Genomic DNA, 26,901 nt, shown 5'->3' on the forward strand with positions numbered 1-26,901 from the left:
ATGAACAAATTAGAGACGTGATCATCGAACACACTCCTCACGCTGACCTTCAACATCAATGTTTGTTGGATCTGAAGACTTCCTTGCAATACATCCTCAAAAAGCCGAAACCTACGTTAGAACATTGCATACGGATTAAGTGTTGGAAGGTGAAGGACATTGTGACCCTATCGCTGTTAATAGAGTGTCTGCGACGTACAAGAACTGGAAGAAGCCAAAAGACCTTTCACCAACTTTCGTGGGAAGAAAACCAGAAGAATGAAAATCTTGTCCAAATTTGAGTATTCCTGTTGCAAATGTGGGAAGAAAGGGCATATGAAAGCGGTATATGTTGGTCGAAATTAATCATGCAAGAAAAGATTCGACAAGTAGTAAAGATTGCGTCGGGAGTATTTGTTCGATTGCTTGTCGAGCTCAAGCCATAGATAACTGCGACCACAAGCTATACCAGCGCATTGGAAAGCAGATTTGGATTGGTGCGACAATCAACGGCAAGGGAATCTTGTGTCAGTGGGACACAGGATCGACATATTCCATGGTAGGACTGGATGGATATCGCCAACTTGGTTCACCGCATTGTCGTGCGATGGAAACAACTTTGCAAGTCTATGGTGGAATAAAGCTAGAAATCAAAGATCAGTGTTTCGTTCATGTAAAGCTTGACGGAGAAACCGCTCAAAAGTTAAAGCTGGTCGTAGCTAACGAAGAACGGGGTAGGCTACTAACCTATTTGGGTTAGATTGGAGCGATGCGTTTGGTTTAACGTACAAGGGTAAATCAGCTCCAGAAGGTACTTCAGATGGTCTTGAAGTTGATATCACTTCCTACGCAATGCGTTTCGAATAAGCCTGGTCAGAGAAAGTCAACGAAACGAAACACTCACAAGATGGTGGGATTGAGCAACTACGCCGAAGGTATCCGGAAGTTTTCAGCTCAAAGCTGGGGAAATGCTCACAAGTGAAGAAGACGATTCACTTAAAATCAGGGGCCTGCCCCGCATTTTAAACCCAGGCCCATCCCATTTGCAATGAAGGAAGAGGTAAAAAAAGGAACTAGACAGGTTAGTTGAAAATGGCGTTTTAGAACCTGTTGCTTACAGTGATTGGCCTGCGCCCATAGTTGTTGTCTCCAAGACAAGTGAAGTCATTATGATCTGTGGTGACTTCAAAATGCTTATTCGAAGCGTCGAAGTTGGTCAATACACTTCAGCCCAAAGCTGGAACACTCCAACCTCTGTAAAATAAAATATAACTAAAAATTTTCGGTTGGGACTACATTATGCTAGGTTCGAATTTTTTTGTTTTGGCTTTGTGTACTTGCGCTTTCTGTTTTCTTTACGTTTTTCTTTTGCTACAAATATAAAAACACAAAAATAGCATTGTATTGAACCAAATACTTATACTTTAAAATCTTAAAAAGAAAAAACTTCCTTTTGAGCATGTTAAGTTTTAACTGTTTCACCATCCAACGGCTGCAAAACATATCAAGTATACTGAACTCAGCCAATAAACAAAGTAACATAAAACAAACCTTAGCAGCAATAGTGACTTTTCAGTGGGTATAATTGCCAAAAATTGTAAATACTAGAGCACTATGGACACACTAACTGTTAGTATGTTAAGCCATTGTTTTTATCTCTACCTATGAGACTAATTAAAGATATACTAAAAAAGTGGTTCTTTGTGACAGAAAATTCTGCATTCACTTTTGTACTGGACTGAATTTAAAAAGACTCCCTTGGGTATTTTACCACCATTTTATCTTGTCTGCATTGTAAGCTATGGCCATGCCACCGCAATTTTCGGTGGTGTGGAAATAGTAGGGACCAAAACATGTAGAATTTATAAGCGGTATGTCACGTCACCTGGTTGGAAAATGGTTGAAACTGAGAAACAATTAAGCAGTCTCCATAAATATTGACATGTATGTCAATAAAACATTATTGTGAGTTTTTTGTTGCATAATGCCTAATGCTTAATAAAGAGACTGGTGAATTTAGCAAACAGTTCCATTGGCAAGAAATTTAAATTTTACATTTAACTATTGTTTGACGTCAGTAATAATCGAAGATTTATCACTTTGAAACAAGTTAATTGATTATAACAAATGAACACTTTTTTACTGAAAACACAAAATTGTATTGTTGACATATGACGTGATTACAGATAACAACTAAAAACTGATTCTAATAAACTGACTTCGAAAAGGATTTACTGCAATTCAAAAAAAATAAATTCTATTAGTTTTCACATAAATTTTTGTTACATAAAACTCAACTAGGCTACTAAATCAACAACTGTTAGACGTTAAAACCAAACAGAAACTGCGTACAGGTTTTGCTCAAGATAATATAGGCGCCTGCATGAGACAAAAAACCTACAATGACACAAAAATATTGATTTTTCTAGAATAGTTTATTCCGAGTCCAGAGATTCAAATCCTATTCTAGAATAGTTTAATTCTTAAAAAATTTAAACGCAGCAATGTATTAGCCTATACTTTTCTTTCGCATTTAGGTCTACAACAGGTTTACAAAGTCATTACGGTAAATTAAGTAAGACGACAAATGTCAAACTGACATGACATGATGTGGTGTAATTCACTACCATTAACCCAACCACATCTTACTTTTGCAATGATAAACAAAAAGCGACAACAAAATTCACTGTGCCAATAAAATCATTTAACTTTATAAAACATTTATAAAATAAAACTGGTTCCTGAGATTCAAAAAATAATACTAAAATTAAATTCGAATCTTTTGAGATCCAGTTTGCAAGGTTCTCCGTAGCCGATGTTCAAAGTTATTTTCCTAAATTTGTTTAACCTCACTCAAATGTTATACCATAGCAACCTGAACCTAACGTATATCTACCTTCTAACCTAAATCTAACTTCAGTTAGGCTAAACCCTACATAGCTAAAATCAATTTTTTTCATTTACAAACACTACAAATAATCGCAATCAATTACACTACAAACCTATAATAAGCTACCTAACAGTAGTATAGTACTGCCACCCTAAGCACCCCTTATGTTAACCTGCTATGCTAACCCGCTATGCTAACCCGCTGTATGGTCATGGTTCGCTAGCGGCACCACGCGGTAATAAACATTTTGAAAGTTGCATTCAACTCTAGATCCTTTGTTAGAGGTTGCGAGCAGCACCACGCGGTTATAAACAATTTAGGTTTGTAGTGTAATGGAAATAGTCTAAGTCTGGTAGTTTTTAACATTATAGAAAGAAAAGATTAACCATTCCAAACAAAGCATTTCGCGTTGTATTGAAGTCATGCGAGTGCATTATCCAATCCGTTAAATTCGCTTAAATAAGAACAATAGAAAGCAAAACGCTTTGCAAGGATTAGGATTAGGACTTTATAAACAAAACATTTCGCGTTATAATGACGTTCTAATGCGTTGCAATCAATCAATTCACGTCCAGTTGTGATTATCCCAGGTCGTTACAATGCAACGTAACAATGTTACAATGCTACACGCGGCTTATTTGTTAACGTTAACCTGGGGATGTTCCTTTTTGAAACAGATTCGAATTCGTGAGAATACAAAGTGAGACCTTGTTAATCCGAACCCCGAACAACCGGAATCCCTGTTATCCGACATAAAGCTGCCGGGAACGGATTTCTTCCTGTGCATTATACCCATAGACATCCTATAAAACACGTGTTTTATAGGATATCTATGATTATACCCCTTTAATCCAGAAACCCCGTTGTCCGACTCCGTCACAAAAGTTTTGGAAGAAAGGTGCTAAATAAATAACAATAAAATCCGATAAACCGGATTATAAAGAGTGAAACGAAAATGATTCACAATTGTCAATAGAGTAGTTTGTTGACGAACACAATAGCCGATTATCCACGCATAATAATGTTGCAGTTTCACTCTTCAAACTCCTACACATACACATACTGTACTTTGAATTGGAGTAAGGTGCATAAAGATTTTTGAACACGTTGCTACATTTGCAAGATTGATTGATTTTTCGCTTTTTGATAATCCGGATACCCGGCTAAACCGACATTTTATGACGAAACAAAGTGGTCCGGATAAACGAAGTCTGACTGTAATAGATTTTAATAATCGAATCCGAACTCATAAAGTTAAAGTATTATCGTCCTTAGATCGAGTAATATTCAACAAAAGTGTGGCAACCTTTTACCTGTTAAATAAACGTTGAAGCTTAAATGTTTTTTTTTTAATTTCACTTAAACTGGAAAATAAATAAAGTCACATCTCGTTACAGCGTTCTAATGACTCGAGTCAAGTTTTTTGATGATTCGACTTCACATGAGTAAAAAATCCTAAATGGCTCGAGTCAAAGTCTAGATTGACTCGAGTCACTTTATGACGATTGTGAGCGCTAAAATGAACATTTTATGTAACAAAAACGGAGCATTTTCAAAAAATTACAACTCTTCGTAAATATTATCAACCAGACTAATTTGTAGACTTATGAAAGTTATTACTAGGGGAAGTTTTTGCAACTTTTTTACAGCTTCCAACAGCTTTCTGAATATTCAAAATTTATGTAATATGATGTTTTAAGCTGTTTTCAGGAATTTTATATTGCAACTTTTTGCAACTTATTTCTTTTTTACATGCAACTTTTTACTGCAACTTTTGTTAAGTATTGCGCAAAATTGTATTTGGATCACCAATTCGAACTGAACAGTGACCTAAAAGCAATTGTAGAAATGATCCAGCCTAATATCTGTCCAAAACTGTATGTCAAATTGTTAAATTGCCAAACAACTTCATGCACTATGGAACAAAGTTTTAGCATGCTACGCAAGCTGTTGGCAAAAGATCGCCATATCTTCCCAGATAATGTTTGGAAATATTTAGCATTATCTGTAAATAGATCGCTTGAGTAAATCACTCTCGTTTAAAATGATTGCGCATAAATGCAACTTTTTACTTTTGTTAAAAATAAATGCAAATTTCTCACAACTTTAATGCAACAAAAACTTGCCCTAGTTATGACCTTACAGCAATCAATTTAACGCAACGCATAATCTGTCGTCAAAATAGTTTTTACGTTGAAAGGGATTGACTCGACTTCGAAGAAATCGCTCGTCTTCCCGCTCCACAACCAAAAGATCAACTTTGTAGTCAGAATAATTGATTCAAGTCAACACAGCTCTTCCGTTTTTTGTACGAATAAAGATTAGATCGACTAACTTTCAGCGTTCGACTACCAACCAAAAAGTTCAATTTTTGTACCCTTTTGCAGTACTTAATCATTTCGGCACTTCTTTTATTAATTATTTTGATAAAGTAGGGATGTAACTTCGGCACAAATTCCGGGAAGTTGGCTATAGCCTACATGTGGCTAGTTGGCAGTACTATAGTTGGCAATATTTTTCTTCCAACACTTCCACATTGTTTATTTTTGCTATTGCATTTGAAGACAAAATTGCACGCCATAAAGAACTACTAAATTGGATAACAAAACAAGCAAATTATAAATCTATAGTACACCTAACTTTTGTTGATGCTTCTCCTGAGTGCAACATTTTAATTAGCCTTTTGCTCATTTTTTCATACTTCCCTATCTCCGTATTTTGGGGTACTTCTCTATTTTTGTATTTCCTTATCCTCTTCATTGTTTAGTTCTTTTTATCGTTAGTAGTGTACTGTACCTTCTCACTTCGGTAATTTTGTCATTTTCTTCTTTGCAGTGCTTTCTCACTTTCTTTCTCTCATTTTTGTATTTTTGTTCTACTACGGCGCTTCCACGGATGAAAGTTGTGGTTTCCGCACTTCCGTGCTTCCGTAGATCAGTATTGCCTGAAAGATTTGTCCAGTAATATCATGCATAAGGTTGTGGTTAACCTAACCCAGTTGGCGCCCACCGCCCCTTTTTCATCAAAGGAAGAGGATCAACATAGAAACGAAGTCAAAATGTTTGGAAAAACTGTCACTGGATGGAATAAGACCTACTAACCTAGAGTGTAGCCTATACAGCTATAGGCCCATCGTATAGACCAGGGGTGGCCAGACCTGCTTCATGCTCGAGCCGCATATAACATATTCCAGTTTTAAAAGAGCCACAACACAAACACAATAAAAAACACGAATTTATTCTCTCACAAAGAAGTGTAGTTATTGATAAACATTAGTGCTGCGTGGTGATACTATGAGTCTCCGACTGGGCTTCACCAACTCTTTTTGCAATTATTATTATAACCGTAACCAAGACTTAAAACTAGGTCAACCCTGACGTACAGCTTCAATCTGACAGTTTACTTAACTACAGTGTACAAGTTAGCACACTTCTATACAATAATGTACTTTTTGGAGTGTAATTTGATTATTGCTAACAATGAGTCCATTGTTAATACGTGTGATAGAACGCATTGTTTCATAATCTGATCAAACAACTCGTCTAGACCGGGAAAATTGCATGTCTAATTCAACAATGCTAATTCATTAAAGAGCCGCAATCAAAGGCTCAAAGAGCCGCAGTTTGGCCACCCCTGGTATAGACTATAGACTAGGCCTATATAGACTATTACGTTATACTTGTTGCAGAGTTGAGCAAAGGCTGGAGGGTTCATTTCGGGTCTTACGGTATAATGTAACAGTATGTAGCCTAAGTATGTTGGTGTGTTTTTATTGTGCATTAATAATTTTGGTCTAGTGCAAAAGTGCACAGCCACAGGATGCATTTGTATACTAGTCCCCAGCTGCTCAAATTGTGACTTCATTTGGTTGTGCACTTCTGCACTAGACCCAATAATTTAATATGCACACTAATGAATATATAGCCTATTCGCTGATTGGCTGAGTTAATCTTAAATAGACTCTTTCTGAGTTTCCGCCGCCATGTTTTAAGTCGCAAGATTTTTCCATCGCTTATAGTACTGTATAGGCCTAGTAGTATACTCAACAATGACAAATATTGACCCACATTATTTTTTAAATTGAAAAATTTTTAGGCTTGGATTGTAAAAATTTTACTCAAGTAAGTAGCATATGAATTCCTTCAAACGATAAAAGAAAAACAGTGTCTAGGCTACTTCATCGGGAGCCGGTTACTGAATTTGGAAAAAGCTACTTTGGTAAACTGCTAGCCAGTTACACAACTGGTATTTTCTTACTTCGGTATATGGCGGCTGGTGAAGTAGACACATATTTACCGGCCACCATTAATCAAAGTAGGAAATTACAAATACGGTAAACGACAATTAAGCTAGTCAGTGAGTTGACATATATGCTAATTTCAACTAAAAATGACATACTGGTTTATGCAAGGTGTAAATTAACCTAAACTAATCCCCTCTGACCTATTCTCTCACTTATCATGATTACTAAGCAAAGCTGATTACTGCGAATTGAAGTAAAGGCTGTTTTTCGACTTAAAATCACATTTTTTTCCAAAGTCTAAATTAGCTGAAACTAACCCCCTCTAACCCGAAGTCTCACCTTTCATGACTAAATCAGATCAAAAGTAAATTTAGACAAAAAAGTTCAAGCAATAGCAAGATTCGACATTCAGCTTACGAGCCCCGTGGCTAACCACTACGCCACAACATTGCCTTCTTCTTATCATATAAAACAAGAATTATAAACCAATCAGCGAAAATCTGCCAGTCATCGTATTTTAATTCAACAAGTTCATTAAACGGACGCCAGTGAATTAATCACTTCGTAAAAGAAAATTTTGAAAATATGTTGCGTAGTTCTTATTTTACAGTGATTTGAATCCTTCACACTGGACTTGTTCGATAAGAAGTCGCGTTCAATATAAAGTTGTCACGGTCATGCAGTGTAACGTGTGACGTATAATGCGCAAGTGTTTGTGTGGTATCTATGGCACATTATAGGTTACAGGCATAATTTTGTTTTACCTGTCAAGCAAAGTTGAAATTTACCAGTAAATACAAACCAAACTATTACATTCAAATGCGCCACAGATACCACCTCAAATTTTTATTTCTTTACAATAAATTGATGTTCCAGCAAGCAGTATTTTTAAATTTAGGCTATTTCAATTATTACAAAAAGTTTAACCTGCACTTGGATGAATCTTGTGCGTTCAGGTGCCAGACTTTCCACTTTGGCTACTGTTTGACTGTATGCCTATGATTCTTATAATATTATTCTAAAAAAACGATCTTTGTTAGTTTTGTACCAGAGCCAAGATGGTAGAAAAAATTTGTTGACCTGATGTTTTAGGTGATATTACAACCATTATATGAATGTGTTCTTTCACTGCTAACACCGACTTATTCTATCATAGTTTTCTCCAGTTGTTGCATTTTTATGTTTTTTTAACTTTCATAGTTTCTAATCCTTGTTGTATGCCGTGTGGTAGTTATTCTGCAGTACATTGATGATGGTTTGGTCTGTTTTTGACAATAATTGCATTTTAGTTTACAGCATTGTATTTTAGAGGTGTTTGGTGATTTCCCTACACCAGTCCATCTTGCACATGAAACTAGAAGTTGGGGTGTTTCCTGCTTTCCCAATTCTTTATTCATTTTTCTGTTAAGTGACAATCAAATCAGCCAAATACGCATTGTTTATCATTAGAATTTAGTGTACAAGCATGCATTAAAAAACCTGTGTGCACGTAGACGAGTCTCGTGCTTGTGTGTGTATATCTATTACTAGTTATCTATTATTAGTTATCTATTGCTTTTGTGTGTATATCTATCTGTAAAGACATACAAAAAAAGTTAAGATGACCTTTCCAATTTACTTTTTCAGATATTTTTAAATTGTACGTTGTGCAATGTCTGTGTTTGCGAATAATGAACTTTTTAATGAATTTGAGTCAACAGCAAGTGACTTAGCTGAAGAAAATGACTGCCTGGCTAAACTTCACGAATACAAGGAAGAGAACGACTTGTTGAAGTCACAAAATATCCTTCACTGTTATGTATTTAACTTCTCGTTATGATTTTGCAACATGTTTACAGTTTAGGATGTACAAGTAAAATTTTGAGCTTGTCTAGATTTTGTGGTAGGTCTTCAGATGGTTCCATGATTGAGTAGTTTTTTGATTGACTTAACTCAATGGTTATCAAATCAATTTTACTTCAGTTTCCATCATAATGTTTGAAACTCTCACAGCATCTTTATCAATTGAATTGAGAATATAAAAAGCAACATTAGTACAAAAATAATTAGAAGAAATAATATTTAAAATGAATCTGGTTGCAGTTTTAACTTTGCACACCAATTTTCATTCAATAATAAATGCCTTGTGACACAAAACGATAACAGAAATTGATTTATAATGTCTGCCACTAGTTAATGCAGACCTGTATTATCGAATAAATCTAGAAAATTTTAATGCGGGTTATTCTGTCAACGTTTGATGGTGGCAATCTCCCAAGTTAGAAAACCACTGCATTATGATCACTTACATAAAATCTGTGCTGTTACATTTTGTTACTGAACCTGTTTCTTTGAACAAGTTGTGTTTAGTCCACTGGCAAAGAATATCTTGTGCAAGCATTTCTGCTCACGTTGATGCTTAACGGTATTTATATACATAAGTTAATTTCTGGCAAGTACGTCAAGTTCATGAACAACATCCTACCGGTAACTGGAACGTCAAAGAGAATGAATTACTAAAACTCCTAACATGTTATAAACTCTTTTTACAAACTCTTTCTCTGAACTCACAGAAATGTTTTTTTTCAATATGATAGAAAAGGTAGGCTGTATGATAAAATACGCTAAATGTCAACTATTCCTTAAGTTTTCTTTATCATTTGCTTAAACATAGGCTAAAGATGTTGTTGCAAGAGCAACACCCGATGCAACTCAGCTAAATCCGTCCTTTCGTTATCGTGTATTATGATTAGGGCGATTATTTTTGGACTTGTCAAAAAAAGTCAAAAATTTGTCAAATTTACAGCGTTAGGTCAAAAATTGTCAAAATTGTTTAAAAAGTCAAAATTTTTTACCAAGTCAAAATTGTTTACAAACTGCATCGTCGTGCTGTCAAAGAGGTTGCACTGTAGGTGAACTTGTCAATTTATATTGTACACCTTCTAGCCTACTTTATACTGTTGTAAATGGCCCATTGTCTACTTATTGTGAATCAGCTCTTGCTTCGGTTTTGCTTTAGATACTATATGTACAAAGTTAGCTTACCTAGTGTTTTTATAGAAATTATACCTTATTGTTAATGGTAGCATGCCATCTATTTTGTTACAAAAATTTCAAGTTTTGTAAGATATTTCCATAACCTTGTTTTAAACATGAGGAGCTTCGTAAAACTTTACGAATCCTCACACGACCATCCAACGTGAAGATAAAAGATTCTTCATCAGATGGTCCTATAGCACAAGTATTGCTTTTTAATAATGCTGTTGCCAGGTGAGTTACCAGTAATTTTAATTGTGTGGTAATCAGTCAACAGCATAGAAAAGGAATATCACGTATAGGTGTTACGTTTATATGAGCCATAATTCTTCCTTGGTCCAGTAAATTGTCAAGTAAAATTGCTCTCAGAGCATTTGTTAATGCTAAAATAATTTTCTGCTACTTGTGTTGTTACTACATTAATAACGTGAGTCAACAGCAGTAAATGTCAAACAAGCTCAAGGAAACTTTTATTACAGGAAGTGTGTTGAAGATATCAAAGGATATTTTCAAAATCTTACATCGGAGATGCATAACGTAAGAGACAGTAATGACACCAGACAACCTCAGAACTCTGCCTTGCATTTTCTGCCGTGCAATATGAATAATCAGACTAAGAAAAGTGGTAGGGATGAAAGAAGAGCTTCAAAAGCTTTTGTTGTTACTGGCCACTTGCAAATATACAACAATTGCTTCTACTTGGACCAATTAGGCGAACCACTTTTGGTAATGCATTTTAGCAATTAGCAGATTTTCTCGTTTTAGGTTTATTTTGAAAAAAATGTTTGTTGTTATAAATGTTTTTGCTCATTAAATACCACAAATTATTTACATTACATAATATATACTTTTTCTTTATCATGCAATAAAGCATGACGAAGCTTTGGAGTGTTATATTCCTTTCTATCAAAGAGGCAAACCAGATACATTAGATGGTGAGGTAGATTTACCGACTGATGAAGATAAAGTGAAATTAAACAGGTTTCGTTTTTCTGCTTAAAGTTTTAATCATGTTCGAGTTTTAGACATTGTTTGTTAATGTGTTGTTATGATGGTTATATTTATTAAAAAATGTGTCATCTAAGACCATGTATTTAGGAGAAGTTGTTTTAATTGTGGAATGAAAGATCATCAGTTGAAGGATTGCCCATCTCCACGAAATTTCCAACTCATTAGTCAAAGACGTCAGGTGAGCTCCGTGCTTTCATGTGGCTTATCATGTATGTTCGTTATCATTTTTTTTCAATTATATATGATACTAAAATAGATTGCCATAGTTGAAAATTGCATCAAAACGTTTACATTAGATTCTACCATGTCATCACAGCATCAGCTTCTGTTGATGGCAAACTGTGACCGGTATCAAACTTACAGCCATAAATACTAACATTTGTGAAATTGTTAACAGCAATTTCTTGACCAAGCAAGTAATACTCCACCGTCTGGCAATGTTCGTTACCACGCTGACAATGAAGTTGAAGCTGCTGACCAAAGATTTTTAAAGTTCAAACCAGGAGTGATAAGGTAGTGTAACTGTAAGGCTATAGAGTATAAACCATTTTGGAATAGTTCTTCCTGTGATAATAAGGTTGCATATAAAATATCACAATTTTGTGTTACGTGAAAATATTTTTAGTAGGCCCAAGGCATTGTCACTTGTTTTGGATGTCCGCTGCCATTTTTTGGTGTCCTGTGTGCATATCTTGCTAAGGCTTACAAGGTTTATTGTAGGGAGAAGAAGCTTGTTGGGTTAGGGTTTCCATACATTGGAATCTTGGGTGATAAGCTTTACTGGCTTTGTACCATGGGCCAATTTCTTTTAGAAATAAATGTATTGAAAGAAAATAATCTGTGATAATACTAGTCCAAACTTGTGTGTTTGAAAAAGTGAGAATTCATAAAACTACATTGAATAGTTGGTTGTAAACAGTAGAGTTTTTGATTGTTAATTAACCTTCTCTTGTATGTATACTTGTAAAATTTTGTTAATTGTTGGTACCCATAGAGTGAAATCTTTAAATTTTTTAAGTGTATGATTTGTAGACTGTAGTATTCTTTAAAAAAATGATTAGAATACCAATTTTACAGATTTTATCTTTGCAAAATAATAGCGCTTCGAAGAAACACTTGGCTGACGTTGCGTATTGGTTTTAATGTGGCATTTAAACTGTGCAATTGTTATGACATCACTGCTTACTAGACTGAAGTGGTCAATTGGCAAATGTGGCCAGCTCTTAAAATGTGAGAAATGGCAAAGAACTCACATTATTATGGTCATCCAAATTATTTTTGGTAAAATATTTAGTTCAATATAGCATTTTATCGAGAACTTTAACCTGTAACCAGCAGCCAGTGATGTAACAGTAACAGCCTGGCACATTAATGAAGTAACACCATTACAAGTGTGCAACTGGTCAGCAGACAAATAAATTAGATTACTATGACCAAAGTTTTTTTGGGGAAAATTAAATCCACGTAAACATATATCACTTTTGTATAGTGTGAGGTGGTATTAAACATCATGCAGGTTTAAACCTAAAAGTTTCATTGAACCCTTTAATTACTAAACTAAATGAATGACAATTTTCGTACAGTGAAGATCTCCGCAAAGCGCTCGGGATAGGAAAGCGCGAGCTTCCACCCTATATTTATCAAATGCGATGGCACGGATATCCTCCTGGTCACTTGAAAGAAGCTCGCATTCAGGGATCTGGCCTCAACTTTTATGATAAAAATAACTCTTCAAATGAAGAAATTGACTTGAAGGAAGGTGATGTAAAATTGCTGCATGAAGTTAGATACATTGGGCTGTATAACAATAACCTTCATATGTTGTATTTCTAGGTCCACTTGATGTTGATAAAATCATTGATTATCCAGGATTTAATGTTACTCCGGGAAGACATGCTCGTGATGTAAGTTGCGCATAATCTTTGACTTTAACTACTCGGTTAAAAATCACTTCTAAAATACTCTCCATTCTTCAGACATATATCACCATTTATTTATATTACTGTATGCTTCAAGGCACTGCTTTCATTAATGCGCTTGGTGCGCCGTTCCTGAAACTTATTTGTATTAGTTACGGTGACTTGTTACCAAGACGTTTATTTTTTGTTCAAAACTGTCAGAAATTTTGTTTACTAGAACTCTCATGAGGTTGGTGCACCACCAATGGATGAAAGACACAGCAAAGATGTCATGGTATCATACCACAAGCATAGAAACCAATTACTGAAAAGGTAGATAAAACTTCACATCGACCACACTCATAAGATACATGCTTTCCGATATTTTAGTTGTGTACGCTACTAGTTTGATATCCTGTTGTCTTTATTTTGCAGGAAGATGGACAGGGAAACGGAAAACGTGAGGAGTGGAAAGAAGAACAAACCAAACACAGATACTGTTGTTCGCAACGATGATATTCGTGAGGTTGATATGGATACTGGTGATGATGGAAGTAAGTGCTTTTAGTGTGTTGCCCTAACGTATTAAGTGAGAAAACGTGCACAAATGGTAATCATGGTGTTGGTGCATTCAAAACATTTTTGAACAGTAGGTTGTATTTGGGGGATTTGGGAATTCAGTTGATTGGTTAGTTGTTTCATTCACAGCGCCAGATGAATCTCTGCAACATGCAATGACAGATGATGCCAATTCCCAGGAAGAAACAAATGTGGCAAATGGTGAAGAATCAACTGAGTATTTTGAAGAAACTGTCGAGGAAAGGGTAAGGTTTATCAAAAACTCTGACAAAGTAGCTTCAGAGTTAACTAATTAGCAGTAACTGAAGGTTCTGTTTTCAATGTTTCCATTCTCGCTAATAACTTTATTGAAGCTTATGGATGTGATCATTAACCCAATACTTAAAATTAGGAAACAACAAATAGCTCTTAACAAAATTATTTTCATAGGCTTCTGCTGAAGTTGAAGATGGTGAGCTTTACGAGGCAGGTGAGGGAATGGAAACATTAGATGAAGTGGAAGATATTTCTGAAGTAGTCGATCAGGATGAGGAAGAAAATTGCTTAGATGGTTGGCATGTTGATCAGTCTCTTTAAACTGTATAGTTCACTTGTCACTTGGATGAAGGGTTGCCAAAGCTCTGATTCAATCAGTGTTATTGCTGGATTATATTTTTTGTTGCAAATACACGATTGTTTACTAGAATATCATTTGTAAACAATTGCTTTGCTTAAATTTTGGTTAAAATATCAGTAATTTTTTGTTATACCTGACCTGATTTTTCTTATTAATTTAATTTTTCTCAATCTGAAATAAATATCCACTTTCTTGCGATTTTTTTAAGATTATCATATATCATTTATTATCAAGTATGTATATGGACAAAAAGGATACGTTGCTAAAGTAATGAGCTCAGAATATAACATTTTGTTTTGTATTATCATCAAAAGGTATTGATATTGGTGATTTGGATGAAGAGGAACTGCAGATAAAAAAAGAACTCATTTTAAGACGACTCATGAACCAAGCACGTGGTGAAGACTCCATTTGTGTCCCGGAAACCAACAAAGAAGTCATTGATCTCACTTCAGATGTTGAGGAAACAATCCATGATGAAGTGATTATCCTGGAGGACAATGAAAACAGCATTGATGATGTGGAAGAAGTAAAAATTGTTCCTAGTTACAATGATAATTTTAAAGAGGATTCAATAGAATATTCCCAAGAATTTTTTATGCACTCACATTCGGATAGCATTGCTCAAGATAGCAACACCCGAAATCTTCCCAGTTTTGGTTCCGCCACCACCAATTTAACAGAAAACTCAAGCGACTCAAAAACTACAACTGAACTATCACAACAACCATCCACTGACTCAAAATTAGCTGAAATGTCCAAATGTAAAGGTCACATTGTGGAGTCAGATTCACCAGAATCTCCTCCAACTGAAGCAGTGGAAGCAGCAGAAGAAAAAGATCAATCTCATGCAGAATACACCACAGAATTAAATGAAACAGCAGTGGCGAGCGAACAATCATCCCCTGGCAGTTTAACTGTCAATGCAGTGGCTATAAGTCCTGAGGAGCAAGATAACGAAGTAGAATCAACTCCAAAGGATGGTGTACCTCATCGATCAAAATTTGCTCAAGGAATAACTCAATTCGATGCTTACTATGGGGAAACGAAATCCCAGGGCGTTTACACAAAGCTGCGAACACTCCTTAAAAGTTCACCTCGAAGACAGCAAGACAAGGATTCTTGATCACGTCGCGTGTATTTTTGCAGGGTTGGTTTAAATTTCAACTATCTAGAGCGCATATGTTCTTATATCTGTCACTTGTAATAGGATTAATTATTCTAAGAATAGTATTTTTTTTAAACGCAGTTGTGTTTTACTTTCTGAATTTCCTATCACGTTTGCTTAATAAATGAAGATCAAGGCAAATGTTTGGAGAATTGGCCAAACAATCTTTCTGATACTTGACAGTTTATACTCCTGCGTAGGGTTTCACCGAACGTTTTGTTCGAAATATGTTTCTTGCACATCAAGTGTATTATAATGCCGACATATGGTTTTGAAGAGAAGCTGATACTCGTTTTATTGTTAAAGTAAACCACTGCCAAAGGAACTTCCGCAGGCTTGCATTGGTTTTATGTCGTTAGACTAAGTAAATCAAACTATTGTTGGGAGGTAACTCCGAAAATTAACAATCTTGGAAGTTTTGTTATCGAAGGCCTGTATTGAACGAAAATGGTCTTATATTTAAAATAGAAACAATATAAACACACAGAGAACAAATCAATTAGCAAAGTTGGATAAACTTGAACTGCAAGAACTTTGCATCATTTACACTACAGTATTTTACACAGTCTTTTTGAGCTGTTTAGTATTTTTTTTAATCGGTGTACCACGTATTTTCCGCGCAGAATTGGCAAACATTAAAACATTGTATTTATAGCTGATATTCATTAGTCTTTGTTTGCAAAAACACAAGCTAAAAAGATTAAGGAAAATTTTTGGGTGTTAAATTTAGGAATGTTTTGCCAGAACCAATAGATTAAAATGTTTGACTAGAAAAACGCAGCAATTCGTAGCAAGTGCAGCGAGCGAAACAATGTGAGATACATATAGCTAAAACTGACAAATTAAGACATAGATAAATAATATAATCAGTGTTAAAGTTAAGAAGCGAACATTTCCAATAAAGACTTCTTATCAGTACAGATGCTGGAAAACAACCTGGAAACGTACAAAAAGGAGTTTTCACACGAAGTTATTCAGAGCAAGTTTCCAAATATGAAACTACAGTTGAAGTGTTTGTCAAAAAACAAATTCATAAACTTCAATCAATAACTAGAAAACACTTTTGCAAGAAATGATATAATGGTATTAAAAATACCACCCAGGCTGCTATAACTGTTCATCTTTTAGTGCGTTTATGCGCCTCAATATCGTGCCCTCTTTGGGCCACAGAAACGGATTTCCGGTCCCTGGGGTGGAGTTTCTATTGTGCTGTTTTCTTTAACCATTTACTTGTTGTGCACTTAAGATTGTCACTGTAATCAAACTATGTCACTTTATATATTTTATTTCGATTGTTATTATCCGTGTTTTTAATGTTAGGGAACATGTCATCGTCTACATTTCCCAGAAGGCCTACTGCACTTGTATCGTTGTTTGTAATATTAGGCGAAAATTTGTTAAACTTGGGAACTATTGTGCGGGTTTGGTGACCATGCTAACCTACCGTCTCATAGCACAATTGTGTTAACTTATTGCTATATTGCATGATTTAAGTCTTTGAGCTTTGCCACTTTTTACTGCTCGTTAATTGTTTGTGAGCATGTGTTTTATTGAGCTATTATTACAATGGTTAGCATCGTAACTTTCGCTCCGCACTTTTAATGGCGAAAAATACACAATACAATACAAATAACTAACAACAGATAATGCCCAAAATGTACACTGTACAATCAGTTGCCGTTTAGATAACTTAGCACAAAAGCCAGTGTCTTGTTAACAAAACAATAGCAAGAAATTAATCACAAGTATATAAAAGGCTTTGATATTTTATTTTTTTTAATCGTTAGGTTTGAAATGCAATTAAATACTGACGTTAATAAACTTTTGCAATTTTAATTTTATTAAATGTGTAGGCTACTTGTGTGACCAATAGGATTACATTATACATTTGGCAAACTTACCTTCATTAAAGATCGGCAGTTGAGAGACAGTAGGCTATTTGGACACAGTTTAATTTAGTTATAGCCTAAAGGATTAAATTAGGGAAAAACATAGATTTCAGTCCCAAAGAGCGTATTAGCACTAAAAAACTTAGCGTTTAAAGTTCATGGATAATATAAAATATTGCTTTTATAATACAGTACCATTTTATATTATCTTCAACCAATACACATCCTTTTGCAAGATATACCTATAAAGCTGCATTTTATCCTCAACCAATTTGCTATAAATAGACAGACCCGTAAGTTCAAAAGTTGTTACCAATCATTGTGTCAATAGGCTGAGAGGTCTATGCATAGTTACGCAGAGAAAGCCCTGGCTCTTGGTTGTAGAATGTAAACAGATGACATCATAAAATCAAATTTTCACGTGTTTTTTGTTTTATTAAGTTCCTCTTACATCAAGCGTTTCTGCGCATTTAAGCAACGCACTTAAATATATTGGTTGATCCAGCTGATGTAGTGGGAAACGCGAGTGTAGACTCCAGGGTAGTCTGGATAGGCACAGCCGATACCCCAGGAAACAACACCGTGGAGGTCACCGTTGCAGTTGACTGGACCGCCAGAGTCACCCTATTAACAAAACACATATCCTATACTAGGACAGCCTATATTAGGGTTACCATATTTTCGTGGCCTAAAATCCGGACACTCTTTAGTGCCCACTAGCGGTTTTTAAAAATGAGGTATGAACACATTGTCTGTCAATATGACGTCACAGTAGCAATGCTTTGCCTATCCATTGTATACCGGAGTGGATTTTTGAACATAGTGTCGTGAATTCACTAAGCTATTGGGCTATTTCTGATTTGACCTCTGGTGACCTCTAGGCTAGGGTTAGGCTATGGTGATCTCTAGGCTAGGGTCTAGGTCAGACACGTCGCGTGCCACGTGTTGGACACCCCTGATTTACAGGATTATTCCCGCAATTCTAATTCCCCCAAAACGCCCATCATAAAATTCCGGACATTTTAGCATTTTTTAAAATTCCTCCCGGACGCAAAATTTAACCCTACATTCCGGACATGTCCGGAATTTTCCCTATATACTCTTCCAGTCTTTTTATAGGCTGCGTTACGTCATATTACAGCACCATGTAAAAAACGGCAGAAACAAATCGCAAGAGCAAAGAGTTGAAAATTTATCTACCAAAACTTTAATCCCGTGTATAGGCTCAAAACTAATTGCAAGTAAAGACCAGAGTTTTCACAAAATGATAGTAGGTTAAAAGCTTTGCCTTGTCAATAGTACTTTTAGACTTACTTGTAAATTTCAAAATGAATGTTTTAGAAACACTTGCCTATTTTTAGGCTGCGCAAAACCAGACAATTTTATCATACTTTTTTTTTTTGATTTGTTACTTTTCTGTTGAGTTTCAATTGATGAAGGCTACATACAACCATGCATGCTTTGCAGGCAGCAGAGCGATCGACAAAGCAAAGGAAAAACTTTACCAATATCTTCTACTTAGAAAATAATTTTTGTTTTTTTGTCTTGGGTAACATGCTTGTTCGCCAATCATGAAATGTACAATACAGTAGATAACATTTAAAAATTTTAGGTTGCACAATACTAGTGTTCAATCTGAAGGTACTCTTTAAAAAACCTAAATACAGAATTTGCAGATTTTGGCAATTTTGCTGCAGGCCTATTTGTGGTGTTTTGTTTTTCACAATCATAAGCTACTGTTACCGGATATAATAAAACTATTATTGTTGACATCCAGTGGTGGGATTCAGCCGGTTCGTGCGAACCATTTCTTGGAACTTTAATGACTTTCCCGAACCGGTTGTTAGCAAGCGTATATATATAAATAGGTCTATATATATTGGCCCCGGGTCAATATGGCTTGCTAGTGAGAGAACCGGTTGTTAAAATATTTTAATCCCGCCACTGTTGACATCCCACCTGGCAGGAATCTTTACCCCCTGTTCCAAGTAATCCCAAACACATCATACCATCAGTAATGTCCCCATCATAGGCGACATTACAGTCTGCGTTGGAAACGACTGGTACAGTTACTCCATAGGGTGTGTCTGGGTAGTCAGCTGCACAAACAGTGATTGAATAATTAATTGGTATTAACTAGGTAAAAAATTCAGAAAACGCATTCGTAGTTTTTATTCAGTAGTTTTCACACTTACAGCCAGTAGTAGCTATGTTTCCCCATCCATAAACGTTGCAGTTGGTTCCAACTGCGGGATCGACATTGGCAGCGGGAAGACTGGCGAACTGAACGTAGCTGTTTGCGCTCATTGAGCTCTACACGAAGTTGATATAAGTTAGAAACGCAACAAAACTGCAGTTTGAAGGAAATAAAATCATATATAGTATATATCTTTCCTTCAAGTAATTTTAAGTTTAATTATGGTAAATGATAGCTGTCTTTATACACTTTCAATTTTAAAACTTCCAGTAGGTCTACTCAAAATGTGAATGTTTGCTAATTTTTCAGAAGCTGGTAAATTTTTATTTTATAAGCGCAATTACTGAAAGTTGCAGCAACATGATGTCGTTTTCGAGGGTGTTTTTTTTGTATTGAGGGTGAGGAATGGTTCTGACAACATTGGAAGCTTGTTCAGTACCATCGTTGTTGGAAAGGCTGTAATCTCCAGCGGTGACAGTTAGAGAACTAGCACTGAAGTGAAAAGAGAATGGAAGGTTTGTGTAACGTACCTAAAATAGTTTACATATATCTCTTTCATACAGATGCTATACTAACGCGGCATTGCAGTGAGCGGCAGACAAGGCATAGGAAGACGACAAGATGGAACCACCGCACATAAGGCTTCCAAATCGCTTGAGGTTGACAAGGTAAGGAACCTGGTTTGGTCTCAATTGAGAACCTCCGATGATTTTGTCATCATCAGCTCGTGCCAAGGCTGAAAGAAAATGATTGAAAAATTCATTAAAAATTTCTTTTCAATGGTTTTGCTTAGAATGTTTTTTGAATATCAAAATCGACAAAATTTCTATTAATTAGTTTTGATATCACCAACAACACCCTATACAACAAAAAAGTAAAGCACTCACCAACAAGGGCGATCAAGACGAGAAACTTCATCTTTTCAAATTTCGTGTTTTAACTTAATTTTTAAGTCGTAACGAATGATTTGGAACTTGCGTTGTGCTTGTATTTATACCGTTCTCGATTCGCAGCAGGTGTGCTTTTTTCTGGATGTATTAGTGTGGTTGCGACGTCATGGAACGGCTGCAATATTCCCACCTTGAGACAATCGCCAGATCTTAAATGACGTAACCGATAGCGTGACAATGGTCGATTGTATACAATATGCTCATAAATTAATTTGAAACACACATGAACTATACTGTATTGTTAATTTATTACTTCTCGGTACCAAGTTGTTGTCAGTGACGTTAACGAGATTTTGATCTACTGTAGATTGAAAAAATCCCACTTAATTTAACATAAAAGAAAAAATATGCGCTTTTAAGTTTATTTTATTTGTGTATTGACAAGTGGGAAATCATTGCTGTACGTATATCGTAACAAAGAATTGAATTGCCTTTTTGTAAAATTACATATTTATTTAACATTCCGTTTCATGCAAAATTGTTGCACTGACGATGTCTATGATGGAGACATCGACATATAACTTAGCAATGTACAGAACAGAATGTTGTACTTACATTTCTGTAAGATTAATCATACAAGCTTAGAACGATAGATCTTCCGTCTGAAGTACAATCCGTAACAATTAAGGTTGATAAACTTTACAGTAAGTCAAATTTTCCAAGGCGAAATCAATACTGCATTTCCAATTCTTGCAATGAGCTTAATTATGTCTTAGCCATATTTAAATCATGCCAGGAATTATTTTTGGTTACATCTCATGCTATTGACAAAATGTTGTTTTGTTGAATAAATCGTCTAAAATGTAGACATTTTTACACCGACTTTATATTTCAGTCACCATAAATCGGTTTTGACTTGTAATGGAATGGGTTGTATAAGGTAGCAGAACTTGACAGTTTTACCCACTTCACTACAATGTTTGCTTGTTGAAATGTTTATTGCGGATGATGATATATGAGTCTCATAAGGTCGTTGTCTGCTTTTCTCAACCTCGGACTTGATTGTTCACCTTAACGAATTATTGTCTTGTGAAGATGACAACGAAGTTGTCTATCTTGACACTGAACTTCTTCAAATTGGATTCACATTTGTTACGCAGGAATGACAACTGTATAAACTGATTATATTGAATCTTCTTTGAACGATTACATTTTAACAGAGCATAGGCACAGCAACAGCATAAAAACCTCCACGTCACAGCGTTGATTGTATAATAGCAATAATGAATGAACAGCTGTGTATAACTCACGTAATATAGGCAGGATATTTAATGCCACGACTTTAAATGATAAACAGGAAATCATTGATTCGTCATTTTATGCTTCGCTTATTCGATACTCGAAGACGAGAATTCTATATCTTATACAATCTGTATATTAAAAATACAATCACAGACTTTTGTTGTGTCTGAGTTAACAGAGTCGTAACCAAATCCGACTGAAGTCGAGTCACCGACTCGAATTATTACAACTCTGTGAGTTACTTTCGATGAGAAACTTGCTAAGTCGATTATCCTGCTACAAGGACATTCTTGTTCGATATATATCACTTCAGGTAAATATTTTTTTAGAACAGGGCAAATAAGCTATTTTGTTAAAAATCAATTTATGTGTCTTAATTTCTCGAAGGCAACAAACGATGAAGAAAACTGTTTAAATGCTGCATAAACTATATTTTCATCTCTTTTTCGAATTGATTTGTAACTCATGACTCCATTAATTTTTGTTGGAATCAGACAAAAAGACGTCCTTGCGCACAGAATTATATTGTCTTCATTATGTGGATTTACAGTATCATATTAAAGCAAGTATTGAGTAAGACTCCGTCGACGCTTTAAATCTTGAAGTTGAGACAATAAGTTAAAATCTAATCCTTAACTATATAATCCAAGTGAGATTTTAGTGAAACAAACGCTAATTAACACCAACCTGCTGTTGGTCATTTAAGGCATAATTGGGTTTAACGTGACTACTTTCATGGTAGTAGAGCTATATACGATGTAATATATTACTTTACCGCTTATATTTACTTATAAAAGTTAACATGCACTTATGTTAGCAATGAATTTAATTTTTATCTGAATTACATTGGGCATATATATCTACCCCGCTGGATATTTATGTGAAGAGATTTTTTACAATATTCAATTCTCATTAGTTATTGTTATTGTTTGCGAAAACAAATACTTATGGGTGTTATTTGGTAAACTACAAATATGGTTATATACATTTAACTGATTTTATCGTGACGGGCAATTTTTAGGGAAGACGTGGAAGTTTGACAAAGTTTTTTCACTTTCCTAAGCAACGCCATGCATTCAAATTTTGGTTCAAATCAAGTGCTTTTTATTTTATTGACTTTCGCTTACATCAAGCGTTTCTACATATTTAAACAATGCACTTAAATATATTGGTTGATCCAGCTGATGTAGTGGGAAACACGAGTGTAGACTCCAGGGTAGTTTGGATAGGCACAGCCGATACCCCAGGAAACAACACCGTGAAGCTGGCCGTTGCAGTTGACTGGACCGCCAGAGTCACCCTGTTAACAACAAAAACACATATAATAGGATACTTTTTCGTTCTTTTGTTGTTACGTAAGTTTACTGTTCTTTCAAAATCAAAACAGAGCATCATAAAGTAGAGAGTTGGATATTTATCCACCAAAAGTTTAATCCTATTCGCTCAGTCTAAAAACTAGCTAACTATATTGTAAAAGTAAAAAGCGTGAGTACATCAAACTGATACACAACTTTTAATAGTTAATAAAACAAGAAATACAGTCATTGCAAAAGTTGATGTTTCATAAGTTAGCAGTAAATGTTTTTGGCCTGCCATTCGTGTAGCATTACTTGTAAGTCCAAAAATGTAAGTTGCGTGAAAAACAAAAACTTTTACTAACTACTAAGAACTGCGAATTGGACAATTGCATCATGTATATTTGCAAGTGTACATGCTATCATGCTATGCCGTACGCATGCCAGATTGCCTGACAACTTAAAATAACTGCCAAAGCAAACTTTTCTTCATGACATGTTTATGTTGAAACAAACTATAGAATGTAGAATTGGGTTACCGGCGTCCAATATAAGGGTAGGCGGTACACTATAAACACTAAACAGTGTCAAAAATTTACAGAACGTAATTGTTTCGCAGCAACCAATGGCCTATAGGGTTTTACGTCTATGTTATACTTTTGATGGTATTAATGAAGTTATAGACACAATACAATGAATGTTAGCTGCATATACCTGGCAGGAATCTATGCCTCCTGTTCCAAGTAATCCCAAGCACATCATACCGTCATAAATGTCCCCACCATAGGCGGTATTACAGTCTGCGTTGTCGATAACTGGTACAGTAACTCCATAGGGTGTGTCTGGGTAGTTAGCTGCACAAAGAATGATTGGTTATATGTCTAAGTCTAAGTAGATAAGAAATTAAAAAGGTGCATTCGTAGTTTTCACACTTACAGCCAACAATAGCTGTATTTCCCCATCCATAAACGTTGCAGTCGGATCCAACTGCGGGATCAACAAAGGCAGCGGGAAGTTCGGCGAACTGAACGGCGCTGTTTTGGCTGATTGAGCTCTACACGAAGTTGATACAACACAGAAAAAGTTAGAATAGTCACAAAACGGCGTTTTGTAGCAAATAAATCATACATAGTCATATAAGCGGCAAAAAGCTTATGTTTTTTTGGTAATTTTATGTTTAGCCTTCAGTGATTATAATAGCCGAATGATATTAAACCTGAATTTCAAAATTTCCAAAAACTTGAAGTTTAGTTGAGTTGCTATAAATTCTTAAATTTTTTTATAAGCAAAATTACTGAAAGTTGAAGCAACATGATGTCGTTTTCGAGGGTGTTCGTGTTGTATTGAGGGTGAGGAATGGTTCTGACAACATTGGAAGCTTGTTCAGTGCCATCGTTTCCGGAAAGGCTGTGATCTCCAGCAGTGACAGTGAGAGAAGCAGCACTGTAGTAAAAAAATAGAATCTATGCTTTAGGTTTGTGTACCTAAAATTACCTACGTAGTTACGTATATCTTTTTCATACAGGTGCTATACTTACGCGGCATTGCAGTGAGCGGCAGACAAGGCATAGTTAGATGTCAGTATGGAACCACCGCACATGAGGCTTCCAAATCGCTTGAGGTTGACAAGGTAAGGAACCTGGTTTGGGCTCAATGGAGAACCTCCGATGATTTTGTCATCATCAGCTCGTGCCAAGGCTGAAAGAGAATGATTGAAAAATTCATTAAAAATTTACTTTTCAATGGTTTTATTTAGAACGTTTTGTAAATTACGAAATTATTTCTATTAATTAGCTTCGGTATAACCTGCAATACCTTATGCAACAAAAAAGCAAAGCACTCACCAACAAGGGCGATCAAGACGAGAAACTTCATCTTTTCAAATTTCGTGTTTTAACTTAATTTTTAAGTCGTAACGAATGATTTAGGACTTGCTTTCTGCTTGTATTTATACCGTTCTTGACTCGTAGCAGGTGTGCTTTTTTCTGGGTTTATTCGTGGCGTTGCGACGTCAAGAAACGGCTGCAATGTTCCCACCTTGAGACAACCACCAGATCTTGAGTGACGTAACCCATAGCGTGACACTTGTGAAGGTTTCATATTGTTGTTAATTAATTTGAGACACACATGAACTACACTGTATTGTTAAATTATTACTTCTCGGTACCAAGTTTTTGTCTGTGATGTAAACCAGATTTTGAACTAGATTAAAAAAATCTCACTTAATTTAACATAAAAGAAAAAAAACATACGCTTTTAAGTGTAGTCTATTTTTGTATTGACAAGCGGGAAACCATTGCTGTATGTATATCGTAACTAAGAACTGAACTTCCTTTGTTTAAAACTACATATATATTTAATATTCTATTTCATGCAGAATTGTTGTACTGACGATGCCCATTTGAAAATATTGAATCAAAAATATCAAAATATTTTAAATATTTTTGATTCGGTAAATATTCCCATTGCCTGTCCACATTAATGCTGCTGGTAAATTAAGTACAGCAAATAAACTTTTTCTTTGTTTGACTTGGTCGTAAATTGTTGATAAGTTTAAATATAGCAAATTAAATGTTTGTATAAGATAGCGTTGCATGCATTGCGCTGAAGCCAAACTTGGCTTGGTGATTGGCATGAACAGTGCGCGACCTTATACGATGCATTCAAAAATGTTTAATGTACCGTGGAAACAATTGCTTGACAGTAAATCTATTTGTAAATTTTATTTGATGATTAATATTTAAACTTAAATATTTCAGATTAATATCAAATGACAAGACTATATTCGGATAAAGATGTTTCCGTAAACAATTTCAAACCAAATGCGCAACTGAACCTATTGAGCCTAATTGACATACAGCGGTGTAGGTTGTATCATTGCAGGTTATTTTCAATCTACTTGTTCTACTGCATATTCCATGAATATTTTCAATAAGCATATATGTAAATTACGATTAAGATGTTTCGAGCGCAGTATAAACAGTGTTCACTAAATTCCTATGGTCCGACCAGAGAGGAAATCTTCTTATCTTCTGTGTTTCCATGTCATGCTATTTACAGTTTCTCTATCTTATAACGGGTAATTTCTTGTACGGTAAAAGTGGTTGCAAAAAGCTTTACAAAAGCGGTTATAAACACTGCATTAAGTTTAAAGTTACACGTTTCTTTGATAAGGTTTGTTCTTGGTCAGAGCATATTATTATATAGTATTGTCTACCAAGACAGATTCGTAAACGGTTTATTTTAGGCCTGCATGTAACGTGGTACGATAAAACCATAGTTACTATAAATATAGACTTTCAGAGTACAACATACAAGACAAAGAAATAGAGCGAAACACACAGCGAAATTATAATCACAATCAATATACAGTGTTGGTGGTTAGAATAGTCTTTGATGGAGACACCGACATACAACTTAGCAACGTACAAAACAGAATGTTATTCTTACATTTCTGTAAGATTACACTGGTCAACACGGTTTTTGCGGCAGACTGTGTTGGTGTCTTTTTTACCTAATTTTGGGGCGCTGAATCCGAATCTGGCATTATTTTTTTTCTATCACATCACGTTTTTGAGATAATATATATGTTCATTATAAATAATACCACAAATCAGAAACCGCCTTGAAATGTAGAGGTTGTTTTAATTAAAACTGCTGGAACGCTTAATCATGCAAAAGACGAACACAAAGCCTCGAAATCATTTAAAAAACATCACTAGAAACTTGCCGTTGAACAATCAATGTAATGATACAGAAACTCCACAATCTTTAAGAGCTCGAAAATTTTCGTTTTAACGGCTTTTGTTTCTGGGTAGTGGTGAAATTTTCTCTCTTCAAGTTCCAGCAGTAATCTGCCATCATGTGGCAGTCCCATCGGCCTTGGTAGCGCTCTTTCATATAACTCTAATGTCGTAGTGAAAGCGCTC

General features: G+C 35.3%; 3 protein-coding genes across 3 annotated transcripts; 1 reads left to right on the forward strand and 2 right to left on the reverse strand.

The window, feature by feature from the left end:
* Positions 1 to 8,720: 8,720 nt before the first annotated feature.
* Positions 8,721 to 15,847, forward strand: LOC143462335 (uncharacterized). Its single transcript, XM_076960463.1, has 13 exons — positions 8,721 to 8,893; positions 10,244 to 10,361; positions 10,607 to 10,853; positions 10,999 to 11,108; positions 11,226 to 11,316; positions 11,536 to 11,651; positions 12,722 to 12,897; positions 12,972 to 13,042; positions 13,275 to 13,369; positions 13,472 to 13,590; positions 13,745 to 13,860; positions 14,045 to 14,165; positions 14,546 to 15,847. Exons 1-13 carry the CDS (start codon positions 8,764 to 8,766, stop codon positions 15,355 to 15,357), a joined length of 2,322 nt encoding a protein of 773 aa, XP_076816578.1. The 5' UTR covers positions 8,721 to 8,763; the 3' UTR covers positions 15,358 to 15,847.
* Positions 15,848 to 17,697: 1,850 nt separating this feature from the next.
* On the reverse strand, positions 17,698 to 20,489 carry LOC143462497 (trypsin I-P1-like). The gene is made up of 6 exons (XM_076960689.1): positions 20,373 to 20,489; positions 20,062 to 20,221; positions 19,830 to 19,977; positions 19,484 to 19,601; positions 19,248 to 19,387; positions 17,698 to 17,912 (listed from the first exon to the last, which is right to left on the reverse strand). The coding sequence occupies exons 1-6, from the start codon at positions 20,401 to 20,403 to the stop codon at positions 17,772 to 17,774; spliced, it is 738 nt and encodes a 245-aa protein (XP_076816804.1). The 5' UTR covers positions 20,404 to 20,489; the 3' UTR covers positions 17,698 to 17,771.
* A 2,281-nt stretch (positions 20,490 to 22,770) lies between these two features.
* Positions 22,771 to 24,956, reverse strand: LOC143462500 (trypsin-like). The gene is made up of 6 exons (XM_076960692.1): positions 24,817 to 24,956; positions 24,511 to 24,670; positions 24,268 to 24,415; positions 23,909 to 24,026; positions 23,687 to 23,826; positions 22,771 to 22,977 (listed from the first exon to the last, which is right to left on the reverse strand). The coding sequence occupies exons 1-6, from the start codon at positions 24,845 to 24,847 to the stop codon at positions 22,837 to 22,839; spliced, it is 738 nt and encodes a 245-aa protein (XP_076816807.1). The 5' UTR covers positions 24,848 to 24,956; the 3' UTR covers positions 22,771 to 22,836.
* Between the last annotated feature and the right edge of the window lie 1,945 nt (positions 24,957 to 26,901).

The sequence above is a fragment of the Clavelina lepadiformis genome, chromosome 6 (assembly GCF_947623445.1).
Source record: "Clavelina lepadiformis chromosome 6, kaClaLepa1.1, whole genome shotgun sequence".
Taxonomy (NCBI): Eukaryota; Metazoa; Chordata; class Ascidiacea; order Aplousobranchia; family Clavelinidae; genus Clavelina; species Clavelina lepadiformis.

What these genes read in the sequence shown, in the direction of transcription:
- LOC143462500 (XM_076960692.1), bottom strand. Translation starts at nt 24,847, where the DNA reads ATGAAGTTTCTCGTCTTGATCGCCCTTGTTG. An exon ending in CGTCTTGATCGCCCTTGTTG is followed by an intron (nt 24,671 to 24,816) that starts GTGAGTGCTTTG and finishes ATTCTCTTTCAG; the next exon opens with CCTTGGCACGAGCTGATGAT. An exon ending in AAATACAGCTATTGTTGGCT is followed by an intron (nt 23,827 to 23,908) that starts GTAAGTGTGAAA and finishes TTCTTTGTGCAG; the next exon opens with CTAACTACCCAGACACACCC.
- LOC143462335 (XM_076960463.1), top strand. Translation starts at nt 8,764, where the DNA reads ATGTCTGTGTTTGCGAATAATGAACTTTTTAATGAATTTGAGTCAACA. An exon ending in AATTAGGCGAACCACTTTTG is followed by an intron (nt 10,854 to 10,998) that starts GTAATGCATTTT and finishes CATGCAATAAAG; the next exon opens with CATGACGAAGCTTTGGAGTG. An exon ending in GGATACTGGTGATGATGGAA is followed by an intron (nt 13,591 to 13,744) that starts GTAAGTGCTTTT and finishes TTTCATTCACAG; the next exon opens with CGCCAGATGAATCTCTGCAA.
- LOC143462497 (XM_076960689.1), bottom strand. Translation starts at nt 20,403, where the DNA reads ATGAAGTTTCTCGTCTTGATCGCCCTTGTTG. An exon ending in GCCGCTCACTGCAATGCCGC is followed by an intron (nt 19,978 to 20,061) that starts GTTAGTATAGCA and finishes TTTTCACTTCAG; the next exon opens with TGCTAGTTCTCTAACTGTCA. An exon ending in GGGGTAAAGATTCCTGCCAG is followed by an intron (nt 17,913 to 19,247) that starts GTGGGATGTCAA and finishes TTTTGTTAATAG; the next exon opens with GGTGACTCTGGCGGTCCAGT.